Genomic DNA, 17,726 nt, shown 5'->3' on the forward strand with positions numbered 1-17,726 from the left:
CAATTGACATAACCAGATCCCTTGGGTTCAAATCTTGGCTCCCTTTCTTGCTAGCTATGTGGGATTGAGCTCTTTGGGTTTGTTTCCTGATATATATAATGAACAAATAATAGTCCTGCCTCCATGAGGTTTGTTTGAACATTTGAAAAGACAGTGCATATGAGGTATCTAGAATAGTATCATTTGTTCTTATGGTTTAAGAGATTTTGTTTTCTTGGATCTTAAACAACCACAGACAGTAGAAAACAACAGATAGTAGTAATTTATGAGAGATGTTACCAATCTGTTCTTTCCTTTTTTAAATTTTTTTTATTTTTGAGCTAACCATATTCTATAAGATTTTCTGTTCCTTTTGTTTTCCCAAATCATTTTTCCCTCTTGTTTTGTGAACAGAACCTGTTCCCCGTTGGACGCCAGTGGGTTCCAAGTCTCATTTGGACTTTATTTTTTCTATTCTTTATGCTTGTTAAGGATTTCAGGATGGTGGGAGTTAGGAGTAAAGTCCTGGAAAAGAATGCAAAGAGACCAGTCTGATTTCTAAACTATGGCCGCTAAAAAATGTACTTAAAAAAATACTAACATTGGTCTTTTTTTTTTTTATCTTTTCATTTTGGATTTTAAGAGAATGGGCACTCGGCAATGAATCCCAGGTTTCAAGCCTCCTAACAAAAGATTTCTGCAGCACCATTTATTCCTAAGGGTGGGAGTCTGTGGCACAAAGACCAGTGTCTCTTCCTTGGTGGCAAAGATGAGTTGCATAAGGGTCCCTCTCACTCACTGGTAATGGTATTTCTGCTGTTGTCCCCCAGGAACAGCACAGAATCTTGTGTAGATGATTCGTGTTAATGCTCTGCCTCAGAGATGACCAGGCTCACCCTGAAGTTAGAAGTTGCCCTTGGGGTTCAAGGTGAAAATCTCAGGCTGGTCACCAGTTGTTTTCCATTGGCTTGACTTAAACATGGTTACTGTAACTTACATTCATAAAATGTGTAAGTTTTACATGCTCAGCTCAACAGATTTTTACGTATGAGCTCATACATGTAGTCTCCACCCAGATCCAGAAACAGAACATTTCCATTCCCCTAGAGGGTCCCCCCCACAGCTTCATTTATTCCTAGGAGTAATTGCCATCCTGACTTCTGTCATCATAGATGCATTGTGCCTGCTTTTGAAATTTATATAAGTGAAATGCTAAAGGAGATACTGTTTTATGCCTGGCTTCTTTCACACAGCATCGTATCTATGAGATTCATCCAGTTGCGTCTGGAGCTGCAGTGTGCTCTTTTTCATGGATTGAAATCTCCCGTTTCTGAATTCCATTTTCTGGATTCCACTGTATGAATATATCCTGGTCTCCATTCCGTTGGGATGGGCCTTTGGATGGTCTCCAGTTTGAGGCTGTTATGAATCATACCTCTATCCATATTCATGTACCGTCCCAATTAATGATTGGCAGGACTTCTGCCCCCATTGGTGACCTCATTCTAACAAAGTGGTGGTCACTTATAACCATGAATGGGGCTTGTGTAACCTTTAGACAGAGAGGATTAAACTGGTGAATGTTTATAAAGCACCTTGAACTTTAGAATTAAGAGGCCATTTACTTTGGAAAGCAATGTGATTGTTGAAAACAGTTGTGCAGCCTCAAGCAAGCCATTAGACATCTCCAAATCTCTGCTTCCTCATTTGTAAAATAACATTAGTATTATGCAAAAATAAGAGAGTTGTTGTAAGAATTAGATGAGCTAATAAAATAAAGCACTTAGAGCCTAGCCCAACTGAATGCTTGGTGTGAATTGCTATTATCGGCTTTTCAACGTAATGGTCATTTAGGGTAAAGTCAAAGATGCTATTAGGTCACACAAGTTTATTAACACAGAATAACCAATGAAGACCAAGTAATTTGTTTCAATGCCAGATGTCAAGTAAAAACGTTCTGTTTTTCTTCTTACTTTATAAACTCTTTTGTTTCAATCTTGATTCCTATAGATATATAAAGCTCTACATTTAAACAAAGATCTCCTGGGGCGCCTGGGTGGTGCAGTTGGTTAAGCATCCGACTCTTGATCTGAGCTCAGGTCATGATCTCACAGTTTGTGAGTTTGAGCCCCACATCAGGCTGTGCACTGACAGTGCGGAGCCTGTTTGAGATTCTCTCTCCCTCTCTCTGTCCCTCCCCTGCTTGTGCTCTCTCTCTCTCTCTCTCTCTCAAAATAAATAAACTTAAAAAAAAATAAAATAAACAAAGATCTCCTGGATAGGATATGGACTTGGAGGAACAACAACAACAACTAACTTGGGCTCGGGAAAGCAGCTCATTAACTTTATCATGAGCTCTAATTCTGTATGGGAAAATTGTTTTTGGTGTTTGTGCATCCAGCCTAGATTTCTAATAATAGGTGATAATTTGGATGCAGTGTGATTTGATCCAGTGTCAGGAATCCCCAATGCCAGAGAGATAATGGTTTCCAATTTCATAAGGAAATTGGGCTTCCAAAATGGAATCACCTTAAAGTCTCATAAATGAAGTCTGGCTACCCAGGTGGCTTTGATGAGAATGTACAAACATTTGAGATTGGAAAACTGATGTTGCAAAAGCAGAGAGATTATTACTGTATAAATCATCTTTAGGCTGGATCTCCAGATTTATGGTCATTTTACTGTCAGCCAAGAAAGCGACTTCATTGGGCAACCATTCAAAGAGGGGGAAAATAACGCCTTCCACACCTAATGGTATTTCCAAACTCTGACCAGAAACACATTTCAGCGTTTTTAAAATTTTTATTTTGAAATCATGTCAGACATACAGAAAAGTTGCAAAAATAATGCAAAGAAATCATGTCTACCCTTTACTCTAATACCCTGCACGTTAGCGCCTTGTCACATGCTTGCTCTCCTTTCTCTTTGCTTACACGCACATGCAGGCACACACATACACCCTCCCTTCCCCCGCTGAACCATTTCAGAGTTAGTTGCAGACATGGTGTCCCTTTGCCCCTGAATGCTCAGTGCATATTTCCTAAAAGCAGAGACATCTTGTTACAAAAATACAGTAAAATTAACACAGATTGAGTGTTCACAGTATTACCTAACCTGCAGATTTTATTCAGATCTCATCTGGTGTCCCACCAATGCTCTTTATAGCAGACAAAGAATTTTTGGTCCAGGGGCGCCTGGGTGGCTCAGTTGGCTGAGCGTCCGACTTCGGCTCGAGGTCATGATCTTGCAGTTGACGAGTTAGAGCCCCGAGTCGGGCTCTGTGCTGACAGCTCAGAGCCTGGAGCCTACTTCTGATTCTGTGTCTCCCTGCCTCTCCCCCGCTCATGCTCTGTCTCTCTCTGTCTCAAAAATAAAGATAAACACTGAAAATAATTTAAAGAATTTTTGGTCCAGAATTCAATCTAAGATTACACATGTATTTAGGTGAATTTATTTCCTCAGGAAATATTTTGAGAAATCTTGAATCTTTCCTTTTATTGTATTGTATTGTATTGTATTGTATTGTATTGTATTGTATTTTTATTTTATTTTATTTTACTTTTATTTGCGAGAGAGAGCAAGTGGGGGAGAGGGGCAGAAGGAACGAGAGAGAATCTTAAGCAGGTTCCATGTTCAGCATGGAACCTGATGTGGGGCTCAATCCCACGATCCTGGGATCATGACCTGAGCCAAAATCAAGAGTCAGACACTCAACCAACTGAGCCACTCAAGCACCCCTTGAATCTTCCCTATTAGCAAATCTGTCCTTTAAAATAACGTATTTACTAACCTGTCAACTGGATTATCAGTGGAGGACTGGGTCAAAAGAATGTCTTCTTGAATATTCACCTGTGCTCATGGAGGAGGAGTGTAAAAGTGGTTAAAACAAATATGTTTTGTTGTATTGACTGCCTGCAAAAGGAACTGTAAGACTTTATTAGGGAAGATTCGCTTTCCCTGGCTTTACAGAAAACACGTTGGAGTGTGGGGGGCAGTAGCACTGCTAAGCTTTGTTGGTGGGTGGGTATGAAGTTATAACTTGTCTGCCCTATAACCAATGCAGAGTTCCAGGTGTCCATTCCGAGAAAGCAGACCTTGCATTTCTTCTTCCTTCAGACAATGGTTACAGTAGCTGCACTTTCTTTGGCAGATGTGGTGCTGGAAAAAGCCATGCACAAGTGCATCTTAAAGCCCCTGAAGGGGCATGTGGAGGCCATGCTGAGGGACTTCCATATGGCCGACGGCTCGTGGAAACAGCTCAAGGAGAATCTGCAGCTTGTGCGGCAGAGGAACCCACAGGAGCTGGGGGTGTTCGCCCCAACCCCTGATTTTGTGGATGTGGAGAAAATCAAAGTCAAATTCATGACTATGCAGAAGATGTATTCGCCGGAAAAGAAAGTCATGCTGCTGTTGAGGGTCTGCAAGCTTATTTACACTGTCATGGAGAACAACTCAGGTGAGGCTACCCGAAGTCCAGGCTTCTTGTACTCCCCACCACGGCCAGTGACATGGCTGGCGATGTGGCCAGTGACACATCAGGCTTTCTGATTCCCAATTTCTCTTTCTTTCAACCTCTTGATTTCACCAAACAGCCCACAGTATTAGGCTGGTATCTGGCAAATTGGTCACTTGCAATAGATTGGTAACACCAAGAAAAGTAAGCGGTTGAGGAGACAAGATTCTTGTGTGATACCAATTTGTTAAAGGTTTAGTTCAAGGCAGTGGATGCAGATTCACGTCCTCACTCTGTGAATGAGTTAATTAACTATGGGCTTTGGCTACCTTAATCTACTTCTAAGATGCAGTTTCTATACCTGTCACTGAATATGACCCTGTCCTTCATAAGATGGGGGTTAGATGAGGCAATGCACATGTAGCCCCAAGCATGATGGAAATATTAGCAATTATTTATCATTACTACATTTAGGCCAATGAGGGTTTGTGTCCATGATCTACATCCAGCATGTGTCAAACATAGAGTATTCAGTAACCATGTGGTTTCATTACAGCTGTTTCATTGGTTCTTCCTTCTTTGCTACAAGTTGACATAATGTAATTGAATTCACAAAAGAATTACATAGTTCGAAAGTAAGCCCTCAGATTTCCTCAGTTTACTTCTTCGAGATGCAGAAGTAGCCATATTCATGGCTAGTGACTGGACCGTGCATAGTTCCAGGGCTTCAGTGAGCTTGTTGTAATTCCATGGATGATTATCAACTTTTCCTCTAAGTAAAATTGTTTCATGGAGAAGCAGCAGAGAGAACACACAGGATGTATTAACCACTGCTTGGGTAGATAGGAATGTGTGTGTGCTTTGCACATTGTTGGGCAGAGGCATTAAAATGTGAGCCCCTGAGCTGGTCATGATAGGATATGAACATGACCTCTGAAATTTGCAAACATAGTTCACATACAGGAAGTATATTTTCTGTAGTTCAGACAATCACTTATGTAAGTTCAAAAATAGTGTCTTCACAGGATTATGTTCTTCCAAAGCACAGTGTCTCAACCTTAGCACTAATGACATTTAAAATGGATAATTCTCTGTTGTGGGGGCTGCTTCCTGTATGGAGTTCTTCAGCATCCCGGATGTCATTTGCACCCCACCCTCTATTCATGACAATGAAGAATGTCTCCAGACAATGCCAAGTCCCCCTGGGTGGTGTCGGCACAATCACCCTGAGTTGAGACTCACTTTTGTAATGAAAAGTAGCAATAAGGACTGCATTTTTTTTTTTGCTATATATTAATCATATGTATCTATTCAACATATACTGAATTTTTACATTTAAATAAATTAACTGTGTGCTTATGTTGAATGCAGAGCAAAGCTTGTTCCTGGTCCGAGTTTGGTCCTGTCATTATGTTGATGATTGATTTGCACAGAAAATAACAGGGAACACAGTAGAATTCACAAAGGATTAAACAGAGTAGATACTTAGTAAATGTTTTATAACATTACTTGCTGAAAGTTAAACTGTTTACAGGTACTCTGTTCTATTGTATAACCTGATGCATATCATGAAAGCATGGAGGAAATCTTTCTTGTGTTCCTTGACTCATAGATATTTCATTCTGAAATTGTGCGTTAGGATTGGTCTCTAACATGAGCAGCCAGGAGGGTCACAGGCTGCACAGGATTCCAGAAACACCCACCTCTGTTTATGAATAGCACATTTCCCCAGATGACTCTTGGCTATCTAAAAAAAGCAGTCTGCGTAGGATATGAAAGAAAGAAGTGTTGGTAAAAATATTCCCATCTTCCCCTTTCTTCTGATTCCAGGGAGGATGTATGGAGCTGATGACTTTTTGCCAGTCCTGACCTACGTCATAGCTCAGTGTGACATGTTGGAACTGGACACTGAAATTGAGTACATGATGGAGCTCTTAGACCCATCACTGTTACATGGAGAAGGTAACAATTGCTTGAAGATGTGGGAGGAAATGGGGTGTCTTTTTTCAGTTTTGTTTTCATGTTTTTCTTGAGGTGAAAATCACATAACATTAGATTAGCTGTTTTAAAATTTTTTAATGTTTTTTTTTTTTTTTTTTTGAGTGAGAGAGAGAGAGAGAGAGAGAGCAGGGGAGGGGCAGAGAGAGAGGGAGACACAGAGTCCCAAGCAGGATCCGGGCTCCAGGCTCCAAGGTGTCAACACAGTGCCTGCCTTGGGGCTTGAACCCATGAACCTCGAGATCATGACCTGAGCCAAAGTTGGATTCTTAACTGATTGAGCCACCCAGGTGCCACAGATTAGCTGTTTTGTGAATGGTTCATCAGCATTTAGTATCTTCACAGTCTTGTGCCATCTACCACCACTATTTAGCCCCAAACGTTTTTTTATCACCCCAAGATAAAACCCCATACACACTTGGCAGTCACGTGAGAGCTTTTTTGCATTCTTAAGGGTTAAGTATAGTTTTAATTTCTTTGTTGATTTAAAAGAATGTGCTAACTTTTTCCTGATTAGAAAAGTAATGCATATTCATTGTAGAAAATATGGAAAAGTCAGAAAACCACTAAAAATGTAACCTGGCCATAATTATACTTTGCCGAGATTGGTTAATTGCAATTAAAAAAAATATCATTCAATAGGAAAAGATGCCATTTTTAAAAAGAAGTGGTTTCCTTGAGGAAGAAGGAAGGTATAAACTTTTGTCAGGGAATATTTTCACCACCAGAAAAATATCCTGCTGTTCTATCAGTAAGACGGATGAAGGCTGGCCTTTTGTTTTTCATCTTTTTAAAAAATTTTGTTCTCAAGATGAAAACAGCATTGATTTTATTTTCTCTATAACAAATTATATTGGCACACTGTTAGCATAAAATGCAGTGGAGTAAAACTGGGCAGTTTGCTTTCAACATACCTTGTCAGTTCAGTCTCTTTCTTGCGACTGCCCGACCCCAACATGTCTTCGCAGAAATTCCTTCTCCTTACACATCAGTTAGGTATTTTATCCTGGAAATAATTGGGATGTTTGTCATTGTGGTGCCCAGGCTTGAAGGGCAGAAATAACTGGGACTCTTATGTGAATTCGTTTTTTTAAAGGAGAATAAATCAGGGCCTGTGCATTGTGAATCCCATTAATCCATTTCCATGTGTCCCGGTGAGAGTCCAGATAGACCCTGAGTAGTGAATTGTTGCACAGAATTTTTTTAAGTCTTTTCTCCACTGAGTTTTAGTCTGGCCTTCAGTAGGAAGGTCCATGTGCTGATAGGATTCTGCAGGGAATGTGTCATACTGGCATTTGCAGAGCGTCTGTCCTCCCTGAAAAGAAAGCCAAGGTGTACCTCATACCTCGGGGTACACTTTCCCACCCCCTCGAGGGATAGTGCTGACTCAGGATTAGTGATGGATATCTTTTCATCCTGCCCCTGCACCCCAGAGAGGTATGAATGAGCCCCTTTCACTCCTTTCAAATTTTTTTTTTTAACATTTATTTATTTTTGAGACAGAGAGAGACAGAGCATGAACGGGGGAGGGTCAGAGAGAGAGGGAGACACAGAATCTGAAATAGGCTCCAGGCTCTGAGCAGTCAACACAGAGCCCGACGCGGGGCTCGAACTCACGGACTGCAAGATCGTGACCTGAGCCGAAGTCGGCCGCCTAACCGACTGAGCCACCCAGGCGCCCCTCCTTTCATCCCTTTCAACCTCTCCCTCATTTACCCCCCCCCCACTAGTATTCACTACCCTGCAACCAGACATCCCATGATGAGCCACCAAGATCCCGCCTGAAACTTTCCTCATTTGCTCTGCCCTTGGATTTAACGGGAGAGGGGAAAGTGTGTGGTTTTGTCTGAGGACCAACAGGAGCACACATTAGTCTCCATACCCTGCTTTCTTTTCTTCTCTGCATTATCATTATAATTTCATAGATATCTGAGCTTTCTTCTAGTTTTAGTTGTTTTGAGCTCTAATCCTGCTTAATTCTAGAAATGACTATGTCAGACTCTTGGGGCTTTTAGGGAAAGGGCATGTCAGTCCCTCTCAGAAAATTACCATTCTGTTGCTGACAGTGTATACTTAGGACAAACATATGCTTACATCGTGTGGCCTGGGGATTGAGACAGCCACTTCCTGCCACCTTTCCCAGTGTTTCCCCAGAGCAAGGCACTGCCCTGGGCACCGTGTTGGTGACAGATGGGCAGGTGGCTATCCTCACCTCCAGGAATCATATGTCAGAGAAAGCCAAGGATCCAGATAAAGTATAGGGCAACTGGTGAGCTTGTACTTAAACTAGAGCCTGCCTCTGGTTAGCTGTCTCGGGCTTGTTGGCTTCTTTCCTGGGGAAAGCAGGCTGGCCCAGTCGGGTTGGCTGTGGGTACAGACCAGGCCTACACATCAGGGAGCTGAAGCTTTGCAGACTGAGGGGAAGACATACCTTACCAATCCAGCCCTCTGTGGCCTGCCCAAAGCCCTCTTTGGTTTTGGGGGCAGCATCCCACAACTCTTTTCTGCTGTTTAAGCAGGTAGTTTCATTTACAGAAAAGGCGTCATTAGAATCCCTCTTGAGTGCACAGCTCTTGTGGCAAAGTTAGAGTTTTGCTGAAATGTAACCCTTTCTCTAATTGCATCCACATGTTTCAAAGTGTGGTCAACTTGGTGCTTCCAGCATTTTGACTTTTCTCCTCAGTGCCCTGAACATTTCAGAGCTGCGGAGTCTAAAATATGACATCCAAAGGAAAACCCCGCCCTCCCAAATTTGCCTAAAACTGTGCCTCCAAGTCCCAGCTCCAGTACTGACACCTCCACACAGCCTTTCTCGAATGCTTAAGTCCCTGCTGATTGCTGTTGAAATCCTCTGTGCGGCATTTGAATTCTGTACCACCGAGTTTCACACGCAGCCATGTGCTGATTTGTTCATGGGGAAAATGTTTAGTAAAAATCAGCTACTCAGAACTCTGTACCAACATGTGGGAGATTCCATAGGGAGTTTAAACTCAGGTGGTGGGGCCCTAAGCAAAAATCCTGTTGTGTGCATAGGACCTGTATTACCCAGAGGGGGCTAGATGATGCTACAGTGAAACATAACTCCCCATATCTCGGTCAGTGACCTGAAAACCACAAAGGTGTGTTTCTTTGTAAGTTACATGTCCAACGCAGTTTTCAGGGGACTGTGCTCCTTTCTCAGATGGTGGACCAGCTGCCATTTCGAATGTTGTCACTTGTTGACCAGAGAGAGAGTTCTTCAGAGTCTTGCATTAGAGTTCTTCAGACACCCTGACTTTGGACCATGAACAAAACTCATTTGACCACAACTAACTTCTAGTCCTGCATGAATAAACCTGCCAATACCTGTTTTCTTTAATAAATTCATAAACTTCTATAAAGCAGGGACTCAGATATCATTTCTTACAAATCTAGCCCCTGCTATATACCTCCTTGGGCTCACAGTAGAAATTCAATAGGTATTTTGACAAGACTATCTCTCAAGTTAAAATATGCTGTGCCCAGGGACACCTGGGTGGTTCAGTTGGTTGGGCATCCAACTTCGGCTCAGGTCATGATCTCACGGTTTGTGAATTCGAGCCCTGCGTCGGGCTCTGTGCTGACAGCTCAGAGCCTGGAGCCTGCTTCAGATTCTGTGTCTCCCCCTCTCTCTGCCCTTCCCCTGCTCATGCTCTGTCTCTCTCTCTCCCTCAATAATGAATAAACGTTAAAAAAAAATTTTTTTTTAATGCTATGCCCAGCTAGGGAATTTTTATTTCTTTTTCTTCCCAGTTTTTATTTAAATTCCAGTTAGTTAACATACAGTGTGATATTAGCTTCAAGTATGGGATTTAGTGATTCATCACTGATATGCATCACCCAGTGCTCATCACAAGTGCCCTCCTTATTACCCATCCCTAATTACGGAATTTTTATACACATATGGGGCACCCACTAGTGGTCTGCTAGCAAGGAGCTTACAAGTTCCACCAAAAGCATCTAATTCTAGTTTAGGACAAAGCTATGAACCCACTTCTAGGCATCTCACGGTGTTGCAAGTCTTTTAACAATCCTCAAATGTAAGAAATCGTTCGTAAATGCACCATTAAAGAGACATCACTTGCTTTTTTCCTTGTGAGTTATTTCTTCCTAAGTGTCGTGTTACATTAGTCCCCAAGTAAAAGTAAAAAGGGGAATGAGGAAAGAAAAAGTTACTGTGAAGAATCCGTGTTATCGTGAACATACGTGTAGACTGTGCAGTTCTTTCAAAGTGTGTAGTTTACTCAAAATTTAGAGAATACTAATTCCTAAAAGAAAAGCCTAAAAGTAAGTATTCCCAAGAGATGTGTGGACCCCTGGTCGTGAAGTAAATGATTCTGGCTGGGAGTGGTCGACCCCACTAACCCTCATATGTCTCCCTGCCTCCATCAGGACTCAGTGCCCTGACCTTTCCCAGCAAAGCAGTTTCACAATTGCACTGAAATAATTTAGAGATTTTATACGTTTCACCCATTAGAATGGAAATTCCATCAATGAAACCGGGGCGCTGTCAGCCTGGCCCGACGGCGCCCCCTAGCGCCGGCACAGGCCGGGGTCACTCAGTGCAGTTCTTGGACGCGAGCTTCTGGTCCCACAAGGAAATGCCTATGGAGAAAATAGGAAGCATGACCTCTGATTCCATTGTCCCCACTTGTTATCACTAGAGAATAAACCCCTGGAGAACTCATTCTTTCTGCCCCTTTCCAGGAGGTTATTACTTGACAAGCGCCTATGGGGCACTTTCTCTGATCAAGAATTTCCAAGAAGAACAAGCCGCAAGACTGCTCAGCTCAGAGACCAGGGACACCCTGAGGCAGTGGCACAAACGGAGAACCGCCAACCGGTCCGTCCCCTCGGTGGATGACTTTCAGGTATGTGGCTGGCCGTGGCGACTTGGGGCCATGTGCTGCTTTGCCCTCCAGGGAGGCAGCGCTGGCTCACACTGCCCACACAGCTTGGGGTGCCTGAGGTTCCCCCCTTTGTCAGGTCATCCAGTGGAAAAGGGATATTTTAAACCACCGTCTGACCTTGTTGTTTCGCTTCTCTGTTTTCTTTGAATTAAAAAAATATACATATATAATATATAATTGTTATATATATATACAATTATAATTATATATATATATAATAATTATATATGGGTTTGGCCCAAGCTTTGCTGCCCTTTAGAAAACAAAGTCAGATAAAGTGGAGAATTCTCCAAGAATATTCAGCATGGATGTGGAGCACCTGAGCAGACAGGACCTGTGCCTCTTGGCACGGGCAGTGGGTACTGTATTTCATCTGGAGACTGGCCTACTGGGAGTAGTGGTGTTAGGCACTACGGTTGACCTGGTGTCCCTGAGAAGAGGGAGAGGTGCAGTGATGTCTTCCCCACTCTCCTTTCTTTTTCTCTCCCCACCACCTGAAAACAGAAGACACCACAGCCTCATTGGCAGCCGGTCGGGGCCAGAGTTTCAGAGTCAGCATCTGAATCCAATCCTGCCCAGATCCCCATCCAGAGTTTTCTGTGGCCATGAGCGGGTGTCCAGAAGTGTGGGGTTCCCAAATTGCTGGTTTCTCAGGGAGGAAAGGCAGCTTAAGGCTGTAGACATCTTTACCCAATACAACACCTCTTGATTTGCTCACAGTCCATGACATGAATAAGTCTGCAACCGTCTTTGAGTAGTATTTTCTTTTTTTTTTTTAATTTTTTTTAACGTTTTATTTTATTTTTGAGACAGAGAGAGACAGAGCATGAACGGGGGAGGGTCAGAGAGAGAGGAAGACACAGAATCTGAAACAGGCCCCAGTCTCTGAGCTGTCAGCACAGAGCCCGACACGGGGCTCGAACTCACAGACTGTGAGATCATGACCTGAGCTGAAGTTGGACGCTCAACCGACTGAGCCACCCAGGCGCCCCTGAGTAGTATTTTCAAAGTTTCAAACCGAATTCTAAAACCTGTGTTTTGTTTCTGTGTGTCACATGGTGAATTTCCAAGCAGGGTATATTAGTCTCTGTGTCCAGATTCACCTTTCCTGCCTTTTTGTCTTTTCGATGCTCTGAAAATACTCAGAGGTATGTCTGGTTCAAAGTCAGCCCATTGTGGAAAGGCAAGATCAGCAAGTTTTTCTTCAAGATAGCAATATTCTCAGAAATAGGTTCCCAAGTGCACAAATCTAAAAAAAACAAGAATGCCTACTATGTCCCCTTCCCCGACTCCTTTGGGTTGTTGAAGAACTATCTAGTGTTAAGTGATTTAGCATACGCAGGCTCTTGGATACTGTGATATTGGCTGGGTGCTGAGAGGATTCCAAAGGTCAGTCCTACAGCCTCTGAAGAGGAGAACAGAGGAAATGAGAAAAGCTCATGTTTCCATCTCCCTGCCTGCCACCAGCTCCTCCCTCCATCTGAAGCTTCTAACCCGGAGATCCCCAGATTCTGCAGAGCCCTTCCCCACTGGCCTCTCTTATCTTGGAGAAGCACACCTTCTTAGAATACAATCCAAGAGAGGAATTGTCAGTGCTTGGCTTGGTGGTAAAAGTGAAAGCTCAGAAGCAAAGCTCCACTTGGAACTCCTAAATCAGGGGTCACAAACACACACAATGGTCTCCTCACATTGGAGAGATGGCACACCACAGTGGTGAAGGTGCTAGAACACTGGCTCTCCCACTCACAAGCTGTGTGGCCTTAGGCAAGTTACTTAGCGTTTCTGTGCTTCAGTTTCTTCACTGGTCCAGTGGGCATGGTGTAGACTTCCTTACATAGTTCTCATCAGGGGCACGTGGGTCCTCAGTCAGCTAAGCCTCCAACTCTTGGTTTCAGCTCAGGTCATGATCCTGAGGTTGTGAATTCGAGCCCCACATCAGTCTCTGTGCTGACTGCAGGGCCTGCTTGGGATTCTCTTTCTCTCCTCTCTCTCTGCCCCTCCCCCACTTGCACAGTCTCTGTGTCTCTCAAAAATAAATAAACTTCAAAAAAAATGTTCTCTTCAGGAGTCATGGGTTAATGCATACCAAGAGTGTGAGCCAAGTGTTGGCAGTAGGATGGGAGAGGAGAGGGTTGGTAAAATGGAACATGTGTGTTGTCTCAGGTATTCACATTCAAGACTTATCTTCCATATGCAGAGCTCCTGTCCTTCCCAAGGGCCTTTCCTTCCATCAGCCCAGTAAGCCCTCAAGGTAGCCATGTGGGGCCCTGGGCTGAGAGCCCACTTCCCTTTGCTCCTGAGCAGGGGTGCCAGATTTAGAAAAGGGAAACATTTGTTTTCCATCTGGGCATGCTCTGTTTTATCTGGTAACCTCATTCCTGCTGAAGTGGAAAATTGAAGAAAGATCCCAAAGAGCCTGATATGAGCACGGGAGTCTCTACAGCCTGTCTGGGCTTTGTGTGAGGTCACAGGTTTACTGTACTTCACGATGGCATGTGCCTGGCGCCATTCGCAGACCCAAGCCTGCAAGCATGCCCTTCTATTTCCCTGAAACCGCACCCTGCACTTAACCAGCGCCATCCTCAAGGCCTTGTGGCAGAATGAACATTCTCCTCCTGCTGACCCTTTCCACATTGTTCTCGGAGCCGCTGGGAACCTCTGATCAGGTTGAACCACATGAAATTAACTGTCACTTGGGGACGTGCAAAATGGTTAAACATCAGCAGTATCTTGTGGTCCCTTGTAACATTCTTGCCTTTGCTTAGGCTTCATTAAAAGTAGTCCAGGGACACCTGGGTGGCTCAGTCGGTTAAGCGTTTGACTCTTGATTTTGGCTCATGATTTCGAGGTTCGTGAGCTCAAGGCCTGCATCAGGCTCTGCACTGACAGTGCAAGTGCGGAGGAGCCTGCTTGGGATTCTCTGTCTCCTCTCTCTCTGCCCCTGTCCTGCTCATGCGCACTCTCTCTCTCTCTCTCCCTCTCTTTCTCTAAAAATTAAACTTAAAAAAAATCCTTAAAAAAATTTTTTTAAAGTAGTCCAAAGTGAGTACAGTACCTGCTCTTGTGTCTACATATTTTAAATGTCTCTTCCTGCCAACTCCTGGTGCAGCCTCTTCTGCTGTTTGGTTTACTCTTTAAGCTGGGAATAAACCCAGCGGGGATTCCTTAACCAGGCTTCATGAGGGACACTGAAAGATCAGAGCAGGGCTGACTGGACCTCCTGCTTCTTGTACTTGTGGTGCATCGGTCCATATAGTTGTTCTCTCCACTGTCCAAATTCAGATCAGCCTCTCTCCTCACACTTGAGGCCTCAGGTCCTGACAGCACCATCCTGATGGGCCAGTGCCTAGAACGGCTCACAGGTTAGACCTCTCCTTAGTATTACTGTGCTTGCTTATTGCTCTGTCTTGTTTCCTCTTCTGATTTGTCTCCATCATCTCTCTTTCCCACCTGCAGAATTACCTCCGAGTTGCATTCCAGGAGGTCAACAGTGGCTGCACGGGAAAGACCCTCCTCGTGAGACCTTACGTCACCACCGAGGATGTGTGCCAGCTCTGTGCCGAGAAGTTTAAGGTGGGGGACCCTGAGGAGTACAGCCTCTTCCTCTTTGTTGATGAAACATGGCAGCAGCTGGCAGAGGACACTTACCCTCAAAAAATCAAGGCTGAGCTGCACAGCCGGCCACAACCCCACATCTTCCACTTTGTCTACAAGCGCATCAAGAATGATCCTTATGGTGTCATTTTCCAGAATGGGGAAGAAGATCTTACCACCTCATAGAAGACGTGAGACTTCCCAGTGGTGCATCCAAAGGGGGGTTTAGGAACCTTGCCTTCTGGCTTCCACGTGCTTGTGCTTGAAAAGCAGTCACCTCCTTGGGGACCCCTCGGTTCAGTGACTAAGCCATCCACAGGCTGACTTGGGCAAGGGCATCTTCAGCCACATTGCCCAAGCAAGGTAGCTGAGGTTCATGAAACGGTAGGATTCTCCTTCAGAGATGGGAGAATTTCATCTGATAGTTTAGGTGTCCTGAGACTGTTTGTTTGCTACCTACCCCCAGCCAGGTTCTAGGTTGGCTCACATGTACGTATATGTCCTGAATAAACATTTAGGGTATAAGCTCTTCTCTTGAATTCGACAGCAGGTATTTGACAAGACTGTCCGATGCAGTGCGTCAGGTGCTTCTCCGTTCTGTGGATGGCTCCATCCTTTCCTTTTCTCTCTTTTGTTCCCTCTTTCTCCCTTTCTCTCTCTCTCCCTTTGTTTCTTTCTTTCACAGAGCCTTTGTGTTTTTATATATTTCATAGAAATTTTTATAGCAGTTGCAGGTAAACTGTCAGGATTGGTTTTTAAAATATTTTTGTAACTTTAAAATATTCTATAATTATGCATGTGATTTTAACGTTTAATATTTTCAAAAAGAAATCTCTTGCTGGATTTGAGAGTATCTCACTTTTAAAATGTCTCTCTTCTATAACTGGATGTTTCGGCAACTTTTGTGGGGAAAGACTGCTGGAGTTCTTAAAGTGATGCATTATTGACACTGGCCACAGAATGCCTTGGAAATCTGATGTACTGTTGTTACCTTGTTCATGCTTAGTGGTATTGTGCTCTTTTGTGTTTTAACCAAGTGATGCTGAGGATCAGGAGAGAAATGAATGTAGAGAGAGGTCGAGAGAGAAAAACAGACTCTGACAAAGGACTAAGGAATGTAGTCTGCTGGTTCAGACTCCTTGAAGGAAGTGGTAAAAGGGAATGGAAGGATCCACTTACGCTGAAAATACTGTAAATACGCAGTGACATTAGGCAAAAATATATCCAATGTTATTTGCTTTTGGAAATAATTTTGGAAACCCCCATGAGGAGAAAAAAAATAAGGATAATACTACCCCCTTTCCACATAAATCAAAACTAAGAGCATCAAATTATTTGTGGGCAGAAACCATGTATGTGTAATGTGACTTTCGTTGAGTTAAATAAGATGCTGTTTGGAAAAGAGTTTGCAATGCCACCAAAAAGCCCTTCTGTGTTATAAGAATGTATGGTGAAGTTAACTTCATGTTTTATGAAACCTTTTTTGGGGGTGCACAAAGTATGAGGGTCTTGTATCCACGTGACACAGGTAGTTACCAGAACATGTGATTGTACTGTGTAGAGATGCGTAGTCATCTAATTTGGTTGGCTTTGTACCTTGTACCTTTTTTTAGCTTTTGCTGTCCATCTAGAACCCTCATCACATACTGTGTTGTACTTCCTTTTGTAAATGATTTTTTAAATGGAATTTTGCACATAATACATTGTAATACTGTATGATAATCATGTGTGAAGAGTTTTGAAATATCGAGTTGTCCTTTTTTTCTTCAAGGAGCAGAGTACAATTATGCACCACACCACGTTATGCAAATCTGAAATGCACACCAGTGTTTGTGGTTAGATAATCCATGGAGAGGAAATGGCAAAGTTTGCATTTTTTCAGAAAACCCTATACACATAAGAGGCAAAAATCCAGGAGTAGAAGGAAAAGATAGTGTTCCGATCTGAAAGGATTTCCAGTGTTATCTAGGAGAGAACATGACTTTGTTGAACATAGAGAAAAATCACTGTTAATCAGAAGGGCCCTGAAGACACCTCCCACCATTCTTCTGTGACCTCTGAAGTGCCCTGTCCGAAAGTTGAACACTCTTTCAAAACCAACAGGGCAGGCACTCTTTTTTGCGTCCATATTCCTGGTGCTTGGAGCTGTGCCTGGCAGATAGCAAGTCCTTGACCAGTCCTTGTTGACCGAATGAACTTTCTAACCCATCAGTAAGATGGATACTTAAGGATCAGAACTACACAGCTAGATGAGCTGCCTGCTTTTTATATTCACAATGAACTAAACATGGGGCCAGTTCAATCCATATAGCCCTCCTCCTCACCCTCCAAATTCAGGTCATCATCTTCCTTGTCCTTAGAAGTCAGTACACAGTGATTTAAAGCAAGCCCTAACGTCTGAATGGGAGGCAGCCTTCAGTGAGATGAGAGAGAGATCAAAACAGGAAAAGTTCCGTGTGAGCAGAAGAAAACATCACAAGACAGCCCCTGGTTTTGTCATTGGGCAATGTTTCCCTGCTAAAATTACAACATAACATGTGTCTTGACTTTTTTCCCCCCACGCAGACATTCTCACTTCTCAAATTGCCAGGAAACAGATTTTGGCGAAGTTTGGAAGGAATAAGGGGAGAGTAAAAATATACATGATGGGTGGAGGGAGAAGATAATGTATTTCCAAATCTAAAATTATGTTATAAAAGTTGAATGCTGGCCAGAGGAAAAGATTTCTTTTTTTTTTTAATGTTGTAGGCACTGCCAAATATTCCCCCCTCAGG

The 17,726-nt window shown here is 43.2% G+C and overlaps 1 protein-coding gene across 6 annotated transcripts in view; it reads left to right on the top strand.

The window, feature by feature from the left end:
• Positions 1-16,674, top strand: part of RIN2 (Ras and Rab interactor 2) — a 225,731-nt gene extending 209,057 nt beyond the window's left edge. For all 6 annotated transcript variants that reach the window (XM_047068694.1, XM_047068695.1, XM_047068699.1 and 3 more), the window contains 4 exons: positions 4,130-4,435; positions 6,263-6,394; positions 11,156-11,319; positions 14,815-16,674. In XM_047068694.1, the coding sequence (XP_046924650.1) occupies positions 4,130-4,435; positions 6,263-6,394; positions 11,156-11,319; positions 14,815-15,138 (926 nt within the window). In that variant the 3' untranslated portion in view covers positions 15,139-16,674. The remainder of the gene's footprint in view (positions 1-4,129; positions 4,436-6,262; positions 6,395-11,155; positions 11,320-14,814) is intronic.
• The last annotated feature ends 1,052 nt before the right edge of the window (positions 16,675-17,726 follow it).

Source organism: Lynx rufus, unplaced genomic scaffold (assembly GCF_022079265.1).
Source record: "Lynx rufus isolate CCGP_SWC_20201006 ecotype Redwood Valley unplaced genomic scaffold, mLynRuf1.p SCAF_8, whole genome shotgun sequence".
Classification (NCBI taxonomy): domain Eukaryota; kingdom Metazoa; phylum Chordata; class Mammalia; order Carnivora; family Felidae; genus Lynx; species Lynx rufus.